This window comes from Salvelinus alpinus, chromosome 1, assembly GCF_045679555.1.
Source record: "Salvelinus alpinus chromosome 1, SLU_Salpinus.1, whole genome shotgun sequence".
Classification (NCBI taxonomy): domain Eukaryota; kingdom Metazoa; phylum Chordata; class Actinopteri; order Salmoniformes; family Salmonidae; genus Salvelinus; species Salvelinus alpinus.
The window spans coordinates 102,888,634-102,903,715 of record NC_092086.1 but is presented as its reverse complement, the minus strand read 5'-3'; the positions used below and the strand labels follow the sequence as shown (position 1 = coordinate 102,903,715).

General features: G+C 46.9%; 1 protein-coding gene across 2 annotated transcripts; it reads left to right on the top strand.

The window, feature by feature from the left end:
- Positions 1-1,664: 1,664 nt before the first annotated feature.
- Positions 1,665-15,005, top strand: LOC139537171 (torsin-4A-like). Of its 2 annotated transcripts, none has more exons than XM_071338185.1 (3): positions 1,665-1,888; positions 12,989-13,447; positions 13,548-15,005. In XM_071338185.1, the coding sequence occupies exons 1-3, from the start codon at positions 1,769-1,771 to the stop codon at positions 14,400-14,402; spliced, it is 1,434 nt and encodes a 477-aa protein (XP_071194286.1). In that variant the 5' UTR covers positions 1,665-1,768; the 3' UTR covers positions 14,403-15,005. The 2 variants fall into 2 exon arrangements, with proteins under 2 accessions (XP_071194286.1, XP_071194294.1); XM_071338193.1 differs by lacking the exon at positions 1,665-1,888 and adding an exon at positions 9,907-9,923.
- The last annotated feature ends 77 nt before the right edge of the window (positions 15,006-15,082 follow it).

Here is a 15,082-nt window from a genome sequence, read left to right as displayed (position 1 = left end):
ATGCACATTTGTGGCCTGCTGGAGGTCATTTTGCAGGGCTCTGGCAGTGCTCCTCCTTGCACAAAGGCGGAGGTAGCGGTCCTGCTGCTGGGTTGTTGCCCTCCTACGGCCTCCTCCACGTCTCCTGATGTACTGGCCTGTCTCCTGGTAGCGCCTCCATGCTCTGGACACTACGCTGACAGACACAGCAAACCTTCTTGCCACAGCTCGCATTGATGTGCCATCCTGGATGAGCTGCACTACCTGAGCCACTTGTGTGGGTTGTAGACTCCGTCTCATGGAAAACTGAATTGACCCCAACTATGACGGAGATGAGCCTCCTCTCTTTCATCCGTGAGATATTTACTCTCTCTCACACACACGCACGCACGCACGCACGCACGCACGCACGCACGCACGCACGCACGCACACACACACACACACACACACACACACACACACACACACACACACACACACACACACACACACACACACACACACACACACACACACACACACACACACACACACACACACACATTCTCCTACCACCCACACTCACACCCTCTCAGCCATTAATAACACTCAGTTTTGTGAATTGTTCTCTTCAGCAGCATCATGTTGCGACATTGACGCAGAGGCATTCTGCTTTGGGCTAGTGCAAAGTAATTACAATCACAGGACAAAGAAGTTCAAACATTTGTAGAATGTAACCTAGTGTATGAAAAGGATTTGGAGGGAACTTAATCATGTGATGGTTTTATTATTGTTTATTTACACAAAATACTTACAATAGCAGGATAAAACTGAATTGGAGAGCCCATATTGTATTAAAGGTTGTCTTTGTTCACAACAACAATCCTTTATTGTTATGATGGATAATATGACAAGTTCTCTCCTTGAACTCTTGGCTACCAATCATCATTTGTACATAGATATTATGTTAAACCAGCCCTATCAGTTTCTCCACTGCTTGGCTGTGGGTTTCCTCTTCTCATATATGCTGTGAAGTAAGTGATACACTAAATACGCAAACATTTATCACACCGCCCAGTTTTCCGCCAAGTAGAGGACCTCTAACTAAGCAAATGGATTAATTAAACAAAGTTATCCACACTTAGAAAAAAGGTGCTATCTACAACCTAAAAGGGCTTTTCAGCTGTCTCCGAAAGAGAACCCTTTGAAGAACCCTTTTTGGTTCTAGGTAGAGCCGTTTTTAGTTCCATGTTGAACTCTCTGTGGAAAGTGTTCAACATGGAATTCAAAAGGGTTCTACCTGGAACCAGAAGGGTTCTACGTCTGTCCCCATATGAGTACTCTTTTTGGTTGTAGGTAGAGCTATTTTTGGTTCCATGTAGAACCCTTTTGGGTTCCAGGTAGAAGTCTTTGTGGAAAGGGTTCTGCATGGAACCCAAAAGAGTTCTACCTGGAACCAAAAAGGGTTATCCTATGTGGACAGCCAAAGAACCCTTTTGGTACTTTTTTTTCTAAGAGGGCATGCCTGCAGGCTGGGAGTAAAAGTCTTTACTTAAGACTCATCTCTTCAGTGAGTCCTATGATTGAGTGTAGGGGCCCCTCGAGCACATTTCTCTTAGGGCCCCCAAAAGGCTCGATCCGGCCCTGATGGAGGATATGTAGAGCAGGAAAGGGGAGATAGTAGGTGGAAGGACAGACAGAGAGAGAAAGAGGAAGGAGGAGACTGCAGAGAACATAAGCGAGAATGGGGAGGGTGAGATAGAATGATAGGAGTGGTTGTATAGCAGTCTTAGTCTAGCAGCTCACTATATGCTGATGAAGTTCAAGAGAAGGACTTACTCTATTGTTCTCTCCCAACAAAAATCTTGGTGCGAGCCTAGTGAAGACCTAACAGTCTATAGGAGGCTTGATATTACCTATACATTTAAGGTAAGCCAACTGATTACCCTGCATTTCTCTTTCTGTATACTGTTTTGATTCTTTCCCCTCTCCTATCTCTCTCTTCTTGCTTACACTGTTTTTTGGGTGACGTATTTGCAGCTGGGTCTCTAGTCCTTCACAATCTCCCTCTCTTTCTCTCACTCTCAGGGTTAGAAAAGCTCACGTGTGTATCTAGCAGCTAGGACCCTTCCAGGAAGGAAATGTAGTCAGCAGAGAGCAGGGGAGGTCTGAGAGAGAGGGGGATACAGAACTTCGAGAATGCAGCCAGGGAAAGACTCCTGGAAAGGCTCTAGAATGTGTGGAATGCCGCCAGCCCCTCTCAGGACACAACATGTGAAGGAAGGGGTTAAGATGACAACTCACCTGGCTGCAGGACACACTGAGGTGTAGTTAGTCTAATTCTATTGCACTTGGTCAGAGAATGGCTGAGACTGACACTAAGTGAGTAAGGTTTCCCAGCAGCAGAGCTAACGTTAGTGCCAAGGTAAACAAGCTCGCCAGACTAGCTAGAAAGCAATTACTCTCCACATTCAGCCTTCGGTTCATCTCCAGTGGCATGTTTGATGTGCGTTTTTTTAGCTCTGCGTGCCAGGCCTGCACACGGCCGGTGAGTGAGACTGGTGCCAAGGTAAATGCAGTGGTGTTACAGTAGGTTAGCTATATGTTTATTGGTTCTCTTGTTTGCTTCACACTCTTTAGTGGGAGAAACCAGATGAAATAGTTAGCTGGGACTGTATGTGGCTGTGTGTACTTTTCCTTAGGCAGTAGGCACAGATCTATGATCAGTTTACCCTCCGCAAATCCTGACCTGAACCATTAGAGGTGAAAACACAAAAATGACCTTATTGACTATTGTGCCCCGGTGGGTGTTTACTGATCAGGTTTGCGCTTCCCAGAGTTGGTGCCAGATGATTTTGGATCCTACACTGGGGATGTTGGCATGGGTCAGGACACTGACATTGGTCCGTCGATCCTCACACCTGATGTTTAGTATCTTTCTCAGAAAGTGTTGTTGCTGTAACACCAGTTTTTAAAGAGGCCTTCTGTATGTCACCCACGTCTCTCAGCCATAGAGAAGGGTTGGAATTATGACAGCCTTGTACACGTTTTACAGCCATAGAGATGGTTGGGATTATGACAGCCTTGTACACGTTTTACAGCCATAGAGAGGGTTGGGATTATGACAGCCTTGTACACGTTTTACAGCCATAGAGAGGGTTGGGATTATGACAGTTTTGTACATGTTTTACAGCCATAGAGAGGGTTGGGATTATGACAGTTTTGTACATGTTTTACAGCCATAGAGAGGGTTGGGATTATGACAGCCTTGTACACGTTTTACAGCCATAGAGAGGGTTGGGATTATGACAGTTTTGTACATGTTTTACAGCCATAGAGAGGGTTGGGATTATGACAGTTTTGTACATGTTTTACAGCCATAGAGAGGGTTGGGATTATGACAGCCTTGTACACGTTTTACAGCCATAAAGAGGGTTGGGATTATGACAGTTTTGTACATGTTTTACAGCCATAGAGATGGTTGGGATTATGACAGCCTTGTACATGTTTTACAGCCATAGAGATGGTTGGCATTATGACAGTTTTGTACATGTTTTACAGCCATAGAGATGGTTGGGATTATGACAGTTTTGTACACGTTTTACAGCCATAGAGATGGTTGGGATTATGACAGTTTTGTACACGTTTTACAGCCATAGAGATGGTTGGGATTATGACAGTTTTGTACACGTTTTACAGCCATACAGATGGTTGGGATTATGACAGTTTTGTACACGTTTTACAGGCATAGAGATGGTTGGGATTATGCCAGTTTTATACACGTTTTACAGCCATAGAGATGGTTGGGATTATGACAGCCTTGTACACGTTTTACAGCCATGGAGATGGTTGGGATTATGACAGCCTTGTACTCGTCCTGAGATCGTGGTTTTTGAATACCAATTAGTTTTCCAAAGGCTGTGCCTGCGCAGCCTATCGTGTGCTATATTTCTTCCTTAATGGTGACTCATTAGGCGAGATGGCTGCTGAGGTAGGCAAAATGTTCCACGTTGTCAAGTGGTTCACATTCATAATAGGTCATTGTTGGATTTGGTGGTTTGTTTTATTTATGTTCAGGCTCTTGTATGTTTCAGAGAAGCTTTTGAGAGCAGTTTGGAGGTCTGCTTTGGAGTGTGTAACAATGGCACAGTCTTCAGCATATTGGAGGTCTTTGACTTTGGTAGTTCTCACAATGGTTTTTGTGCGAAGGCCGCAAAGATTGAAAAGGTTTCCTTTATTTATTGCACAGTGAATCCTTATGATGAGTCTTGTGTGAGGGTTTGGAGTGCTGCAAGGAATAGGGAGAAGTTGGTGCCAGCACACATGCTTTATAAAATGGATTTCAGAAGGACCAATCAATATTTCCGTAAATGTGCCATGTGTATAGCTGTTTCATCAGTAGTAACTGAGTGACATCACATACAGTGTGAATGGCAACACAGAGGTGTCAGCGCTACTTTCAGAACATGACTAAATCCTGTCATTAACACTATCTATCTACAGTATCTGTTTGATATTGGAGTGGAGCGTGACTAACATGGTGATAAGAGGCTGTTAATATCTGGGAAAGGCCATGACGTAATTGTAATCTACCATCACTCACTCCCACCTGGGAAAGGTGTTTGATCATACACTCTCTAATCTGGGAACAAACAGGTGTGTCATGAATCATGATTAAGTGATAATGCCTGAGAAGCCTGTGTTTGGAGGATATATTGGCACGGGTGTTCTTTCTTCTCGGGCCGGCAAACCTTGCCAATATATTCTCCAAACACCGGTATCGAGGGCATTATCAATTTTATACAACGAGTTACCAACATATTCAAATAATGATTTACATATTTTCATTAACAACTTTATTTTGGGTCTAAGGCACTGTATCGCAGTGTTGCGGCGTCACAACAGGCCGTGACCGGGAGTCCCATAGGGCAGCACACAATGGCCCAGCGTCATCTGGGTTAGGGGAGGGTTTGGCTCATCGTGCTCTAGCGACACCTTTTGGGCAGGCCGGGAGCCTGCAGGCTGACATCGGTTGTCAGTTGAACGGTGTTTCCTCCGCCACATTGGTGCAGCTCGCTTCTGGGTTATGTGGGCGGGTGTTAAGAAGCGCGGCTTGGCTGGTCATGTTTTGGAGGACGCCTCTCCCGTGCCCATTGTGGAGTTGCAGCGATGAGAAGATCGTAATCGCAAAATTGGGGAGAAAAAAGAGGGGAAAAGTTATTTTGATTAATTTATTCATACTATTTCATCCTTCCACAAGATCTAGGGTTGCTACCCAAGCCGGCTGGTCGGTCGTTCGTTCCTTCTATCGGTTCGGTTGCCAGAGACGCGACCCAGTCCTTCAGTCTTTTTGTTCCGTATCTATGGACACGACCCAGTCGTCCGTTCTAAATGTTCCCTTGCCATACTGGCTGGAAACGTTCTTATCCCTTGCTTGCTAGCTAGCCAACTACAGCTAACTTACAGTCACATCAAAAAGTCAGAATAACAGCAACGTAGCTGCATTGCGTTAGTTTAAGCTGTTTTCTAGTGACATTTATTTGGATACATCCATAACAATGAGCTAATGATGCACAATTTTGCCTGGCATAGAAAATGTGCTCTCTCGTCTGGACACTGTTGTTCAGAGGAGCAAGCCAACAACACAACTAACACAATCACTTCAAACTGAATATGGAAAGACAGTAAAATATCTGCACGCTTTACCTGTCTGTCTAAAAGAAATGTGAGTTTATAAATTGCCTGGCTGGGCTGATGAGACAATGGATTGCGCAGTCAGGTGGAACAGAGCAAATAGGCATTTTAAGGTCATAGATTTAGCCGATGGTAACTTGCGGAATAGACACCGGCTGGAATATGCTTTTAACCAATCAACTTTCACATTAGATGCACACTTTGTATACGAGCTTATACACACTGTAACTCTCTCCATACTGTACATCCACCCAGTCTCTCTCTCTCTCTCTCTCTCTCTCTCTCTCTCTCTCTCTCTCTCTCTCTCTCTCTCTCTCTCTCTCTCTCTCTCTCTCTCTCTCTCTCTCTCTCTCTCTCTCTCTCTCTCTCTCTCTCTCTCTCTCTCTCTCTCTCTCTCTCTCTCTCTCTCTCTCTCTCTCTCTCTCTCTCTCTCTCTCTCTCTCTCTCTCTCTCTCTCTGATATGCACACATCACAACACACTTTAAAGTAATGATGACTAACTCTAAGTGGACATACAAATCATCAAATTGTATTTATCAGATGCGCCGAATACAACAGGTTTAAACCTTACCGTGAAATGCTTACTTACAGGCTCTTAACCAACAATGCAGTTAAGAAAATAATATTTACCAAATAAAGTTTAAAAAAGTAACACAATAAAATAACAATAACAAGGCTATATACAGGGAAGTACCTGTACTGAGTCAATGTGCAGGGCTACAGGCTAGTCAAGGTAATTGCGGTAGTATGTACATGTAGCAGCAGTGAAAAATAATCTATGCAAATAGTCCAGATAATTGGTTAATTGTTCAGCAGTGGCTTGGGGGTAGAAGCTGTTAAGGAGCCTTTTGGACCTAGACTTGGCGCTCCGGTAACGCTTGCAGTGCGGTAGCAGAGAGAATAGTCTATGACTTGGGTGGCTGGAGTCTTTGACCATTTTTTGGGCCTTCCTCTGACACACTTCCCTCATTGTGCATTGTGTGATCCACTGTGGAAAAACCTGAACAAGAGGAAAACCTATGTGAGAGTGTTGTTCATTGACTACAGCTCTGCTTTCAACACCATCGTGCCCTCCAGGCTCATCACTAAGCTTAGGGCCCTGGGTCTGAACCCGTCCCTGTACAACTGGGTCCCAGACTTCTTGATCGGCTGACCCAAGGTAGTGAGGGTAGGCTACAACACCTCCGCCACACTGATCCTCAACAGAGGGTAGAGCTCTGCTACCCGACCCGAGCCCGACGAGCCGTTAGGGCCGGGTAAGGACTGTTTTTTCATCAATAACTAGGGTACGGGCAGGGCTTGGGTGTCACTAAATTGATCACTAGTAGATTAAAAAACATGAGCTGGCGCACACCCAGAAAACTAGCCTGTGTGGAGGTGCTGACCAACGGCGAACAAACTACAAACTACCAAAACAAAGAAAGTCGCACACTCCATGTATAAACCCCCAGCAACCTAATGGGTACAATTAAAAATCAACAAAAAAATCGCACACCTCTTCAAGGAACCCCCACTGGTGGTCTATAAGCATGGTCACAATATTGGAGATAGTTTGGTGAGGTCTGACCTGCCCCCTGAGCCCACTCAGACACTCTTGGAGATAGTTTAGTGAGATCTGACCTGCCCCCTGAGCCCACTCAGACACTCTTGGAGATAGTTTAGTGAGATCTGACCTGCCCCCTGAGCCACTCAGACACTCTTGGAGATAGTTTAGTGAGATCTGACCTGCCCCCTGAGCCCACTCAGACACTCTTGGAGATAGTTTAGTGAGATCTGACCTGCCCCCTGAGCCACTCAGACACTCTTGGAGATAGTTTAGTGAGATCTGACATGCCCCCTGAGCCCACTCAGACACTCTTGGAGATAGTTTAGTGAGATCTGACCTGCCCCCTGAGCCCACTCAGACACTCTTGGAGATAGTTTAGTGAGATCTGACCTGCCCCCTGAGCCACTCAGACACTCTTGGAGATAGTTTGGTGAGATCTGACCTGCCCCCTGAGCCACTCAGACACTCTTGGAGATAGTTTGGTGAGATCTGACCTGCCCCCTGAGCCCACTCAGACACTCTTGGAGATAGTTTAGTGAGATCTGACCTGCCCCCTGACCCCACTCAGACACTCTTGACACCCATTCCAAATGGGAACTACAAATGTGGCTCATGCGCACAGTGTTATAGCACTATAAAAACGTCTTTCTTCAGACACCCACATACAGGTCAAAAGATCCCTGTTAAGGGTATCTCATGCAAGACCAAGGGAGTAATCTCATCACCTGTTCATGTGTAAAAGCCTACGTAAGACAAACGAAAAGACAATTAAAACAACACATTGCTGAACACTGCAGCTCAATCAGGTGTAAGAACATTAGTTATCTGGTAGCAGCTGACTTTGTTGAAGCTAACCATCCCATCTCCTCCCTCAAGTACACAGGCACTGAGCGTGTTGCTCTACCAAGGAGAGGAGGTAACATCGAGATCCTACTACTAAAAAGGGAGGCTTACTGGATATCCCATCTAAAAACATTGACCCCTAGTTGTCTGAATATTGACTTTGATCTCAGGCCCTTCTTATGAACATATTTTTCCTTTATGAACAAGTCTTATAAATTGATATATTATTTCTACAGCTTATTAGCGTACAACTAATATGTTCCCCCTGTTGATGATGCTCATTATACATTAAGGTTGAACCAAAAGACTACATGTAACGAATATGAAATTATGTGAAATTGAATGAAACAATAATGTATGTTGATGCTATATTCCATTATGTTTCTATATGATAGCAATAGTGTAATATATTTCATATGCCATATAATATTTTTTAAGTTTCACTAATTAATTTTAATTAACTTAATCATTATGACACACCCCTCACTATTGTCATGGGCTGCACTAATTGCACTGTGTGTCAACATAACCTGGTTCAAGTATTCATGACATTACCCTGAGGAAGGCACAGTGATGCCGAAACGTTGGTAAATACCCATTAGGTTGCTGGGGGTTTATACATGGAGTGTGCGACTTTCTTTGTTTTGGTAGTTACATTTTGAAGCTGAGCCATTTGCTCATGCTCTGCTGCACAGCACAGTCATATCTGACTAAGATTATAACATGGTGTCAGAAGTGCTTCAACTTCGTCATTTAAAACAGGATAGATTATTTCACAGAAAACAGTAATAATGTTCCTTGAGTTTTGTCAGAGTTTGGAGTGACAAAGTAGCTAACAGCTAACTGCTCTTTAATTTCTCTTCATTGAGCAGAGCAGCCCAAGCAGAGCAGTTGCTATGGATACTCACATGAGCAGAGTGCATGCAGAGCGAGATGTGCGCAGGGAGTGAATGACAGACAGAGAGGAGCAGCTAATGGATTTACTAACTTATTTGGGGTTTCGGGCAGTGCTGGGCCGGGCCTTAAATCTGTCAGAAGCAATCGGGCCTGGGTAGGGTAGGGCCTGATCGTCACGGGCATGTGTTGGGCTTGGGTTTAAAATTAATTCCTGTGCAGGGCTCTAACACGGGGGCCCCCGAGGGGTGTGTGCTCAGCCCCCTCCTGTACTCCATGTTCACCTATGACTGCTTGGCTATGTACGACTCCAACTCATTCATCAAGTTAGCTGACGACACGACAGTGGTAGGCCTGTTTACCAACAATGATGACATAGCCTACAGGGAGGAGGTGAGGGCCCTGGCGGAGTGGTGCCAGAAAAATAATCTCTCCCTCAACTTAAAAAAAACTAAGGAGTTTATTGTAGACTACATGAGACAGAAGAAGGAGCAAGCCCCCATCCACATCGACGGTGCTGCAGCAGAGAGGGTCAAAAGCTTCAAGTTCCTTGGCGTGCACATCACTGAGGACCTGAAATGGTCCCTCCACACCGACACCGTGGTGAAGAAGGCACAACAGCGTCTTTACAACAGCAGGCGGGTGAAGAAATACAGCATGGCCCCTAAGACCCTCACTAACTTCTACAGATGCACCATTGAGAACATCCTGTCTAGCAACTGCACCGCCCTCAACCGAATGGCTCTACAGAGGGTGGTGCGGTCAGCCCAACGCATCACCAGGGGAACGCTGCCTGCATTCCAGGACATTTACAGCACTCAGTGTCAAAAGAGTGTCAGGAAGATCATCAAGGACCTCGGCCACCTGAGTCACGGTTTGTTCACTCTGCTACCATCCAGCAGACAGAGACGGTACAGGTGCATCAAAGCGGGGACCGAGAGACTGAAAAACAGCTTCTATCTCCAGCCATCACCCCATCTCCAGTAGTAAGACAGACTCACTCACACAAAACACATACACACACCGCTGCTGTCTATGTATATAGAGACATTAAACACTGGATACTTCCTGTTTCTTTTATACTGTTTTTCACACTGTGTATTCATATACTGGATTCTTGACATCACTCATTGTAATATATCTACTGCCATCTACTTTTTACTATATATTATAGTTGTGTATACTGTTGGATTCTGGGGTAAACTTTGAACATTGTTATACTCAGAGTATAGGAACATTAGTTACAAAAGAGACATGAGGGGTGCCATAATGAAGCTTGGAGGGGTTGAGTGCAGGGGAAACAATCATTTCTGACAGTACTGATAAGGGGAGAAACCGTTGAAGGCTCATATCACTTAGTTCCCTGCTTAGCAGGAAGGATGCCATGTTTAGAGATAAGGAGGAGACTCCACCCAAAGTGGGGTATGAATACCACCACGGGGGAAGCCATGTCTGTGTCTGAATACAGCTGTGTCGACCCTTTGGGAAGAATTAAACTTGGTTAAGCTTCTCTAGCGTCCGTGAGTTATTTACTCTGAAAAATTAGAACCTAACAATACGCATAGATTGCATTTGTATTACTGATACAGTGTTATTTGGGTTGTAATTGGGTTGGTTCCAGTAATTAGCTGTAAGACCTTGTGTGTGTCTGTCAAACTACAACACATTGTAATGATCAGACATTGTAAATAAATGCACTATAATGATAACATACCGGTACAGGCTAGTACTATTTTGTGTCATTGTTGCAAAGAATGGACTTCATCAGCCACAGTGCTGCACACCTGGTAGTGGACCTCAACAGGCCCCCAAGCGTCGTCTCCCGTGACACAGGCCAAGCATCGTCTGCCGTGACACAGGCCAAGCGTCGTCTGCCGTGACACAGGCCAAGCGTCGTCTGCCGTGACACAGGCCAAGCGTCGTCTCCCGTGACACAGGCCAAGCGTCGTCTCCCGTGACACAGGCCAAGCGTCGTCTGCCGTGACACAGGCCAAGCGTCGTCTCCCGTGACACAGGCCAAGCGTCGTCTGCCGTGACACAGGCCAAGCGTCGTCTGCCGTGACACAGGCCAAGCGTCGTCTGCCGTGACACAGGCCAAGCGTCGTCTGCCGTGACACAGGCCAAGCGTCGTCTGCCGTGACACAGGCCAAGCGTCGTCTCCCGTGACACAGGCCAAGCGTCGTCTCCCGTGACACAGGCCAAGCGTCGTCTGCCGTGACACAGGCCAAGCGTCGTCTGCCGTGACACAGGCCAAGCGTCTTCTGCCGTGACACAGGCCAAGCGTCGTCTGCCGTGACACAGGCCAAGCGTCGTCTGCCGTGACACAGGCCAAGCGTCGTCTGCCGTGACACAGGCCAAGCGTCGTCTCCCGTGACACAGGCCAAGCGTCGTCTGCCGTGACACAGGCCAAGCGTCGTCTGCCGTGACACAGGCCAAGCGTCGTCTCCCGTGACACAGGCCAAGCGTCGTCTGCCGTGACACAGGCCAAGCGTCGTCTGCCGTGACACAGGCCAAGCGTCGTCTGCCGTGACACAGGCCAAGCGTCGTCTGCCGTGACACAGGCCAAGCGTCTTCTCCCGTGACACAGGCCAAGCGTCGTCTGCCGTGACACAGGCCAAGCATCGTCTCCCGTGACACAGGCCAAGCGTCGTCTGCCGTGACACAGGCCAAGCGTCGTCTGCCGTGACACAGGCCAAGCATCGTCTGCCGTGACACAGGCCAAGCGTTGTCTGCCGTGACACAGGCCAAGCGTCTTCTCCCGTGACACAGGCCAAGCGTCGTCTGCCGTGACACAGGCCAAGCGTCGTCTGCCGTGACACAGGCCAAGCATCGTCTCCCGTGACACAGGCCAAGCGTCGTCTGCCGTGACACAGGCCAAGCGTCGTCTCCCGTGACACAGGCCAAGCATCGTCTGCCGTGACACAGGCCAAGCATCGTCTCCCGTGACACAGGCCAAGCGTCGTCTGCCGTGACACAGGCCAAGCGTCGTCTGCCGTGACACAGGCCAAGCGTCGTCTCCCGTGACACAGGCCAAGCATCGTCTGCCGTGACACAGGCCAAGCATCGTCTCCCGTGACACAGGCCAAGCGTCGTCTGCCGTGACACAGGCCAAGCGTCGTCTGCCGTGACACAGGCCAAGCGTCGTCTCCCGTGACACAGGCCAAGCATCGTCTCCCGTGACACAGGCCAATATATCTTCATAGTATTATGTGTTTAAAAACTGTGCTGGGCTGAAATAACTGTGTTAATCGAATTTCATACCACACAGAACTCTTGTCGCGACTGCAAGGCATGATCAACAGCTTCACTTGTATTCCTGTAATCATTATCTGTCAATCAGGGGAGAAAATGCTCCGATACCTTTGTAGGTCAATTGAAATGTATTGAGTCAAACGTTACATGAACTGAGTTCTCACAGTCTGGTACGTCTCAGTATCTGGCCCTTTATCTGACTAGGGGAAATGGCTGAGGGTAGTATTAACCACACACGCACCAAGTCTGACTACATATGACTGTTTGAGCAGCAATGAAAGGATTACACAACTAAATGCAATGTCACAACTTGAACTGAAAAGGATATTTGTCAAAGATATTTACACAATTACATTCCCAGGTCACGTTATCGGGTACTATGTGATACTGACATATTTGACTAACATTGTGTATTATTGGATATTTTCCACCAGTCTATCTGTTCAGTGACAGGCAGTTAGTTTAGCAAGTCAAGTTTAAGAAGGAAGTTGCAGCAGACAAGCTGTAACCCTCTGGGTTTCCATTTAAACATTACCACCACAGTAAATCATAACCTAGGCTAAACATTAGCATTCACATATAGCATGTTTAATAATAATATATGAATAATAATAATAAATCATATAATAACCTATGCATCTAAGAGAAGATAATCAATCATTAACATTTCTTCTTGCTTAGTAGAACATATTTTTCTTTCTCTAAGGAAAAAAACTACAGATTGTGATCCTGTGACTGTAATTCAATAAATAACCCCTCTACTCCTCTCTCGCTCTCTCTCTCTCTTTTCCTCCTTCAGATGGGCGACCAGGATGTTTATGACAGAATGTTTGGGTCCCAGACAGACGGAGAGATGGACGAGGAGAAAGATGGAGAAAGTGAAACGAGGGAGTCGGGGAAAGGCGCTCAGAGTTTCTGCCAGTTCTCGTCCTCTCTGCGTACTGTGGTTCGCATCAAACAGAAGTACCAGGCCATGAAGAAACGGCGGCTGGAGTTGGCCGGGCTGGGGGGAGGAGGGCTAGAGTTAGGGGCTGGTCTCCACACTGGTGCCCCTGTTCGCAGCAGCCCCAAAATCTTCACCTTCGAGACCCCCTCCAGCTCCCCCTCTGCCTTATCGTCACTCTTCCTAAAGATGAAGAAGAAGAAGTCGCGGAGGGTCATGTTCCCCAGTGGAGGAGGGCGCAAGGCCCCCGTCGTACAGGAACACAGCCGAGCAAAGATCTGCCTCTTCCTCCTCTGCACCATCCTCTTCTTCCAGGTAATGAGTGAATGTGTGTGTGTGGTTCATCTTTGTCTTCCTCTTTGCCTCTGTTTGTCTCATTCTGTACTTTCTATCCTCACTCCCTCCTTCACTCCAGGTGTATAATGCCATAGAGAACCTTGACGACCACGTCCTGAAGTATGACCTGGGGGGATTAGAGAAGACTCTGTGTAGGGAGGTGTTTGGTCAGCAGGGGGCGATGGATGCTCTGTTAGCCCAGCTCAGAGACTACCTCTCTACCTACGTCCACAGTAAACCCCTGGTCCTCTCCTTACACGGACCCAGTGGCGTGGGGAAGAGCCACGTAGGGCGACTCCTGGCTGGCCACTTCCGCTCGGTGGTAGGCGAGCCCCTGGTTCTACAGTACTTTGTGTTGCACCACTGCCCCCTGGAGGACGACGCCTGGCGCTGCGCCCGAGCCCTGTCGATCTTAGTGTCGGAGACAGTGCTGAGAGCAGAGGAGGAGGAGAAAATTCCTCTATTCATCTTTGACGAAGCAGAGCACCTTTACCCAGAGCTTCTTGATGCATTGAGTGACTTGGTCCGTTCAAACCGCTCCAACGAATACCTGAACGCAGTCTACCTGTTCCTGAGCAACCAAGGACACACCCACATCACCATGCACCTGCTGTACAACTCCTCCAGCGACTCCATGATGACCGCATCTGGACACCACGGCAAACTCGTCAAGGAGCTGAATCCGTTGTTGCGAAACACTCTGGTGAAGCTCCACCCACTGTGGGCAGAAGCTGAACTCTTACCAATGACCCTGCTGGAGAAAGGTCACGTGATGGAGTGCTTCCTGGATGAGATGACAAGGGAGGGGTTCTACCCGGACCGTACCAACGTTGAGAGGCTGGCGGGGGAGATAGAGTACTACCCTGTGGTAGGGGGCCACGTGTATGCCCGGACAGGTTGTAAACAGGTGGTTGCTAGGGTCAACCTGCTATGAGAGACTTAGAACTGCAGGGGAATGTTGTGATTAGATGAGAGATGTCTCCTGAGAAAAGACAGTTCTGGTCCATAGCCTTTTGGTGTTTCTTATGATCCACCAAGCAAACATAACCAACGTTACTAGCCAGGACCCATCCTTGAAAAACATTTTTAAATAAAAGGTGTATGTCTGAGAATGAGGAGTATCTCCTTGATGACGGCTAATCATGTCCGATAATCATGTTTTTTCTACATTCTGTAACTTAACCTCCTAAACAAGACCCTTGATTACTAGATGAATAGATAATTACCATTTTGGTATGAGAGGGAAAAAGAGAGGTGAGGTTTGGATGATATCCAAGCCTGCACATGTACAGATTGAAGAGTCACAATCAGTTGTTATGGTGAAACACCGCTGTGCCCTTCTCCCACGATGCTGTTAGTCAAAATACTGACGGTAATAGACAAGACCCACTCCCGATAGAGGACGAGAGAAGTGATTGGACCAAATGAGTCTGACTGTGGCATTAATAACAGCAGATCAGGAAAATGTGATGCCGTATTTGATGTATTTTGTTAACATAAATAATGTATTGATTAAACTATCATCCTTTCTAAATGATTAGTCTGTCTGGTCGACAGTGATCAAGGGTTTGGGACAGACTGCAGAAGCATCTTTTTCTGTAACCCCCATAATTA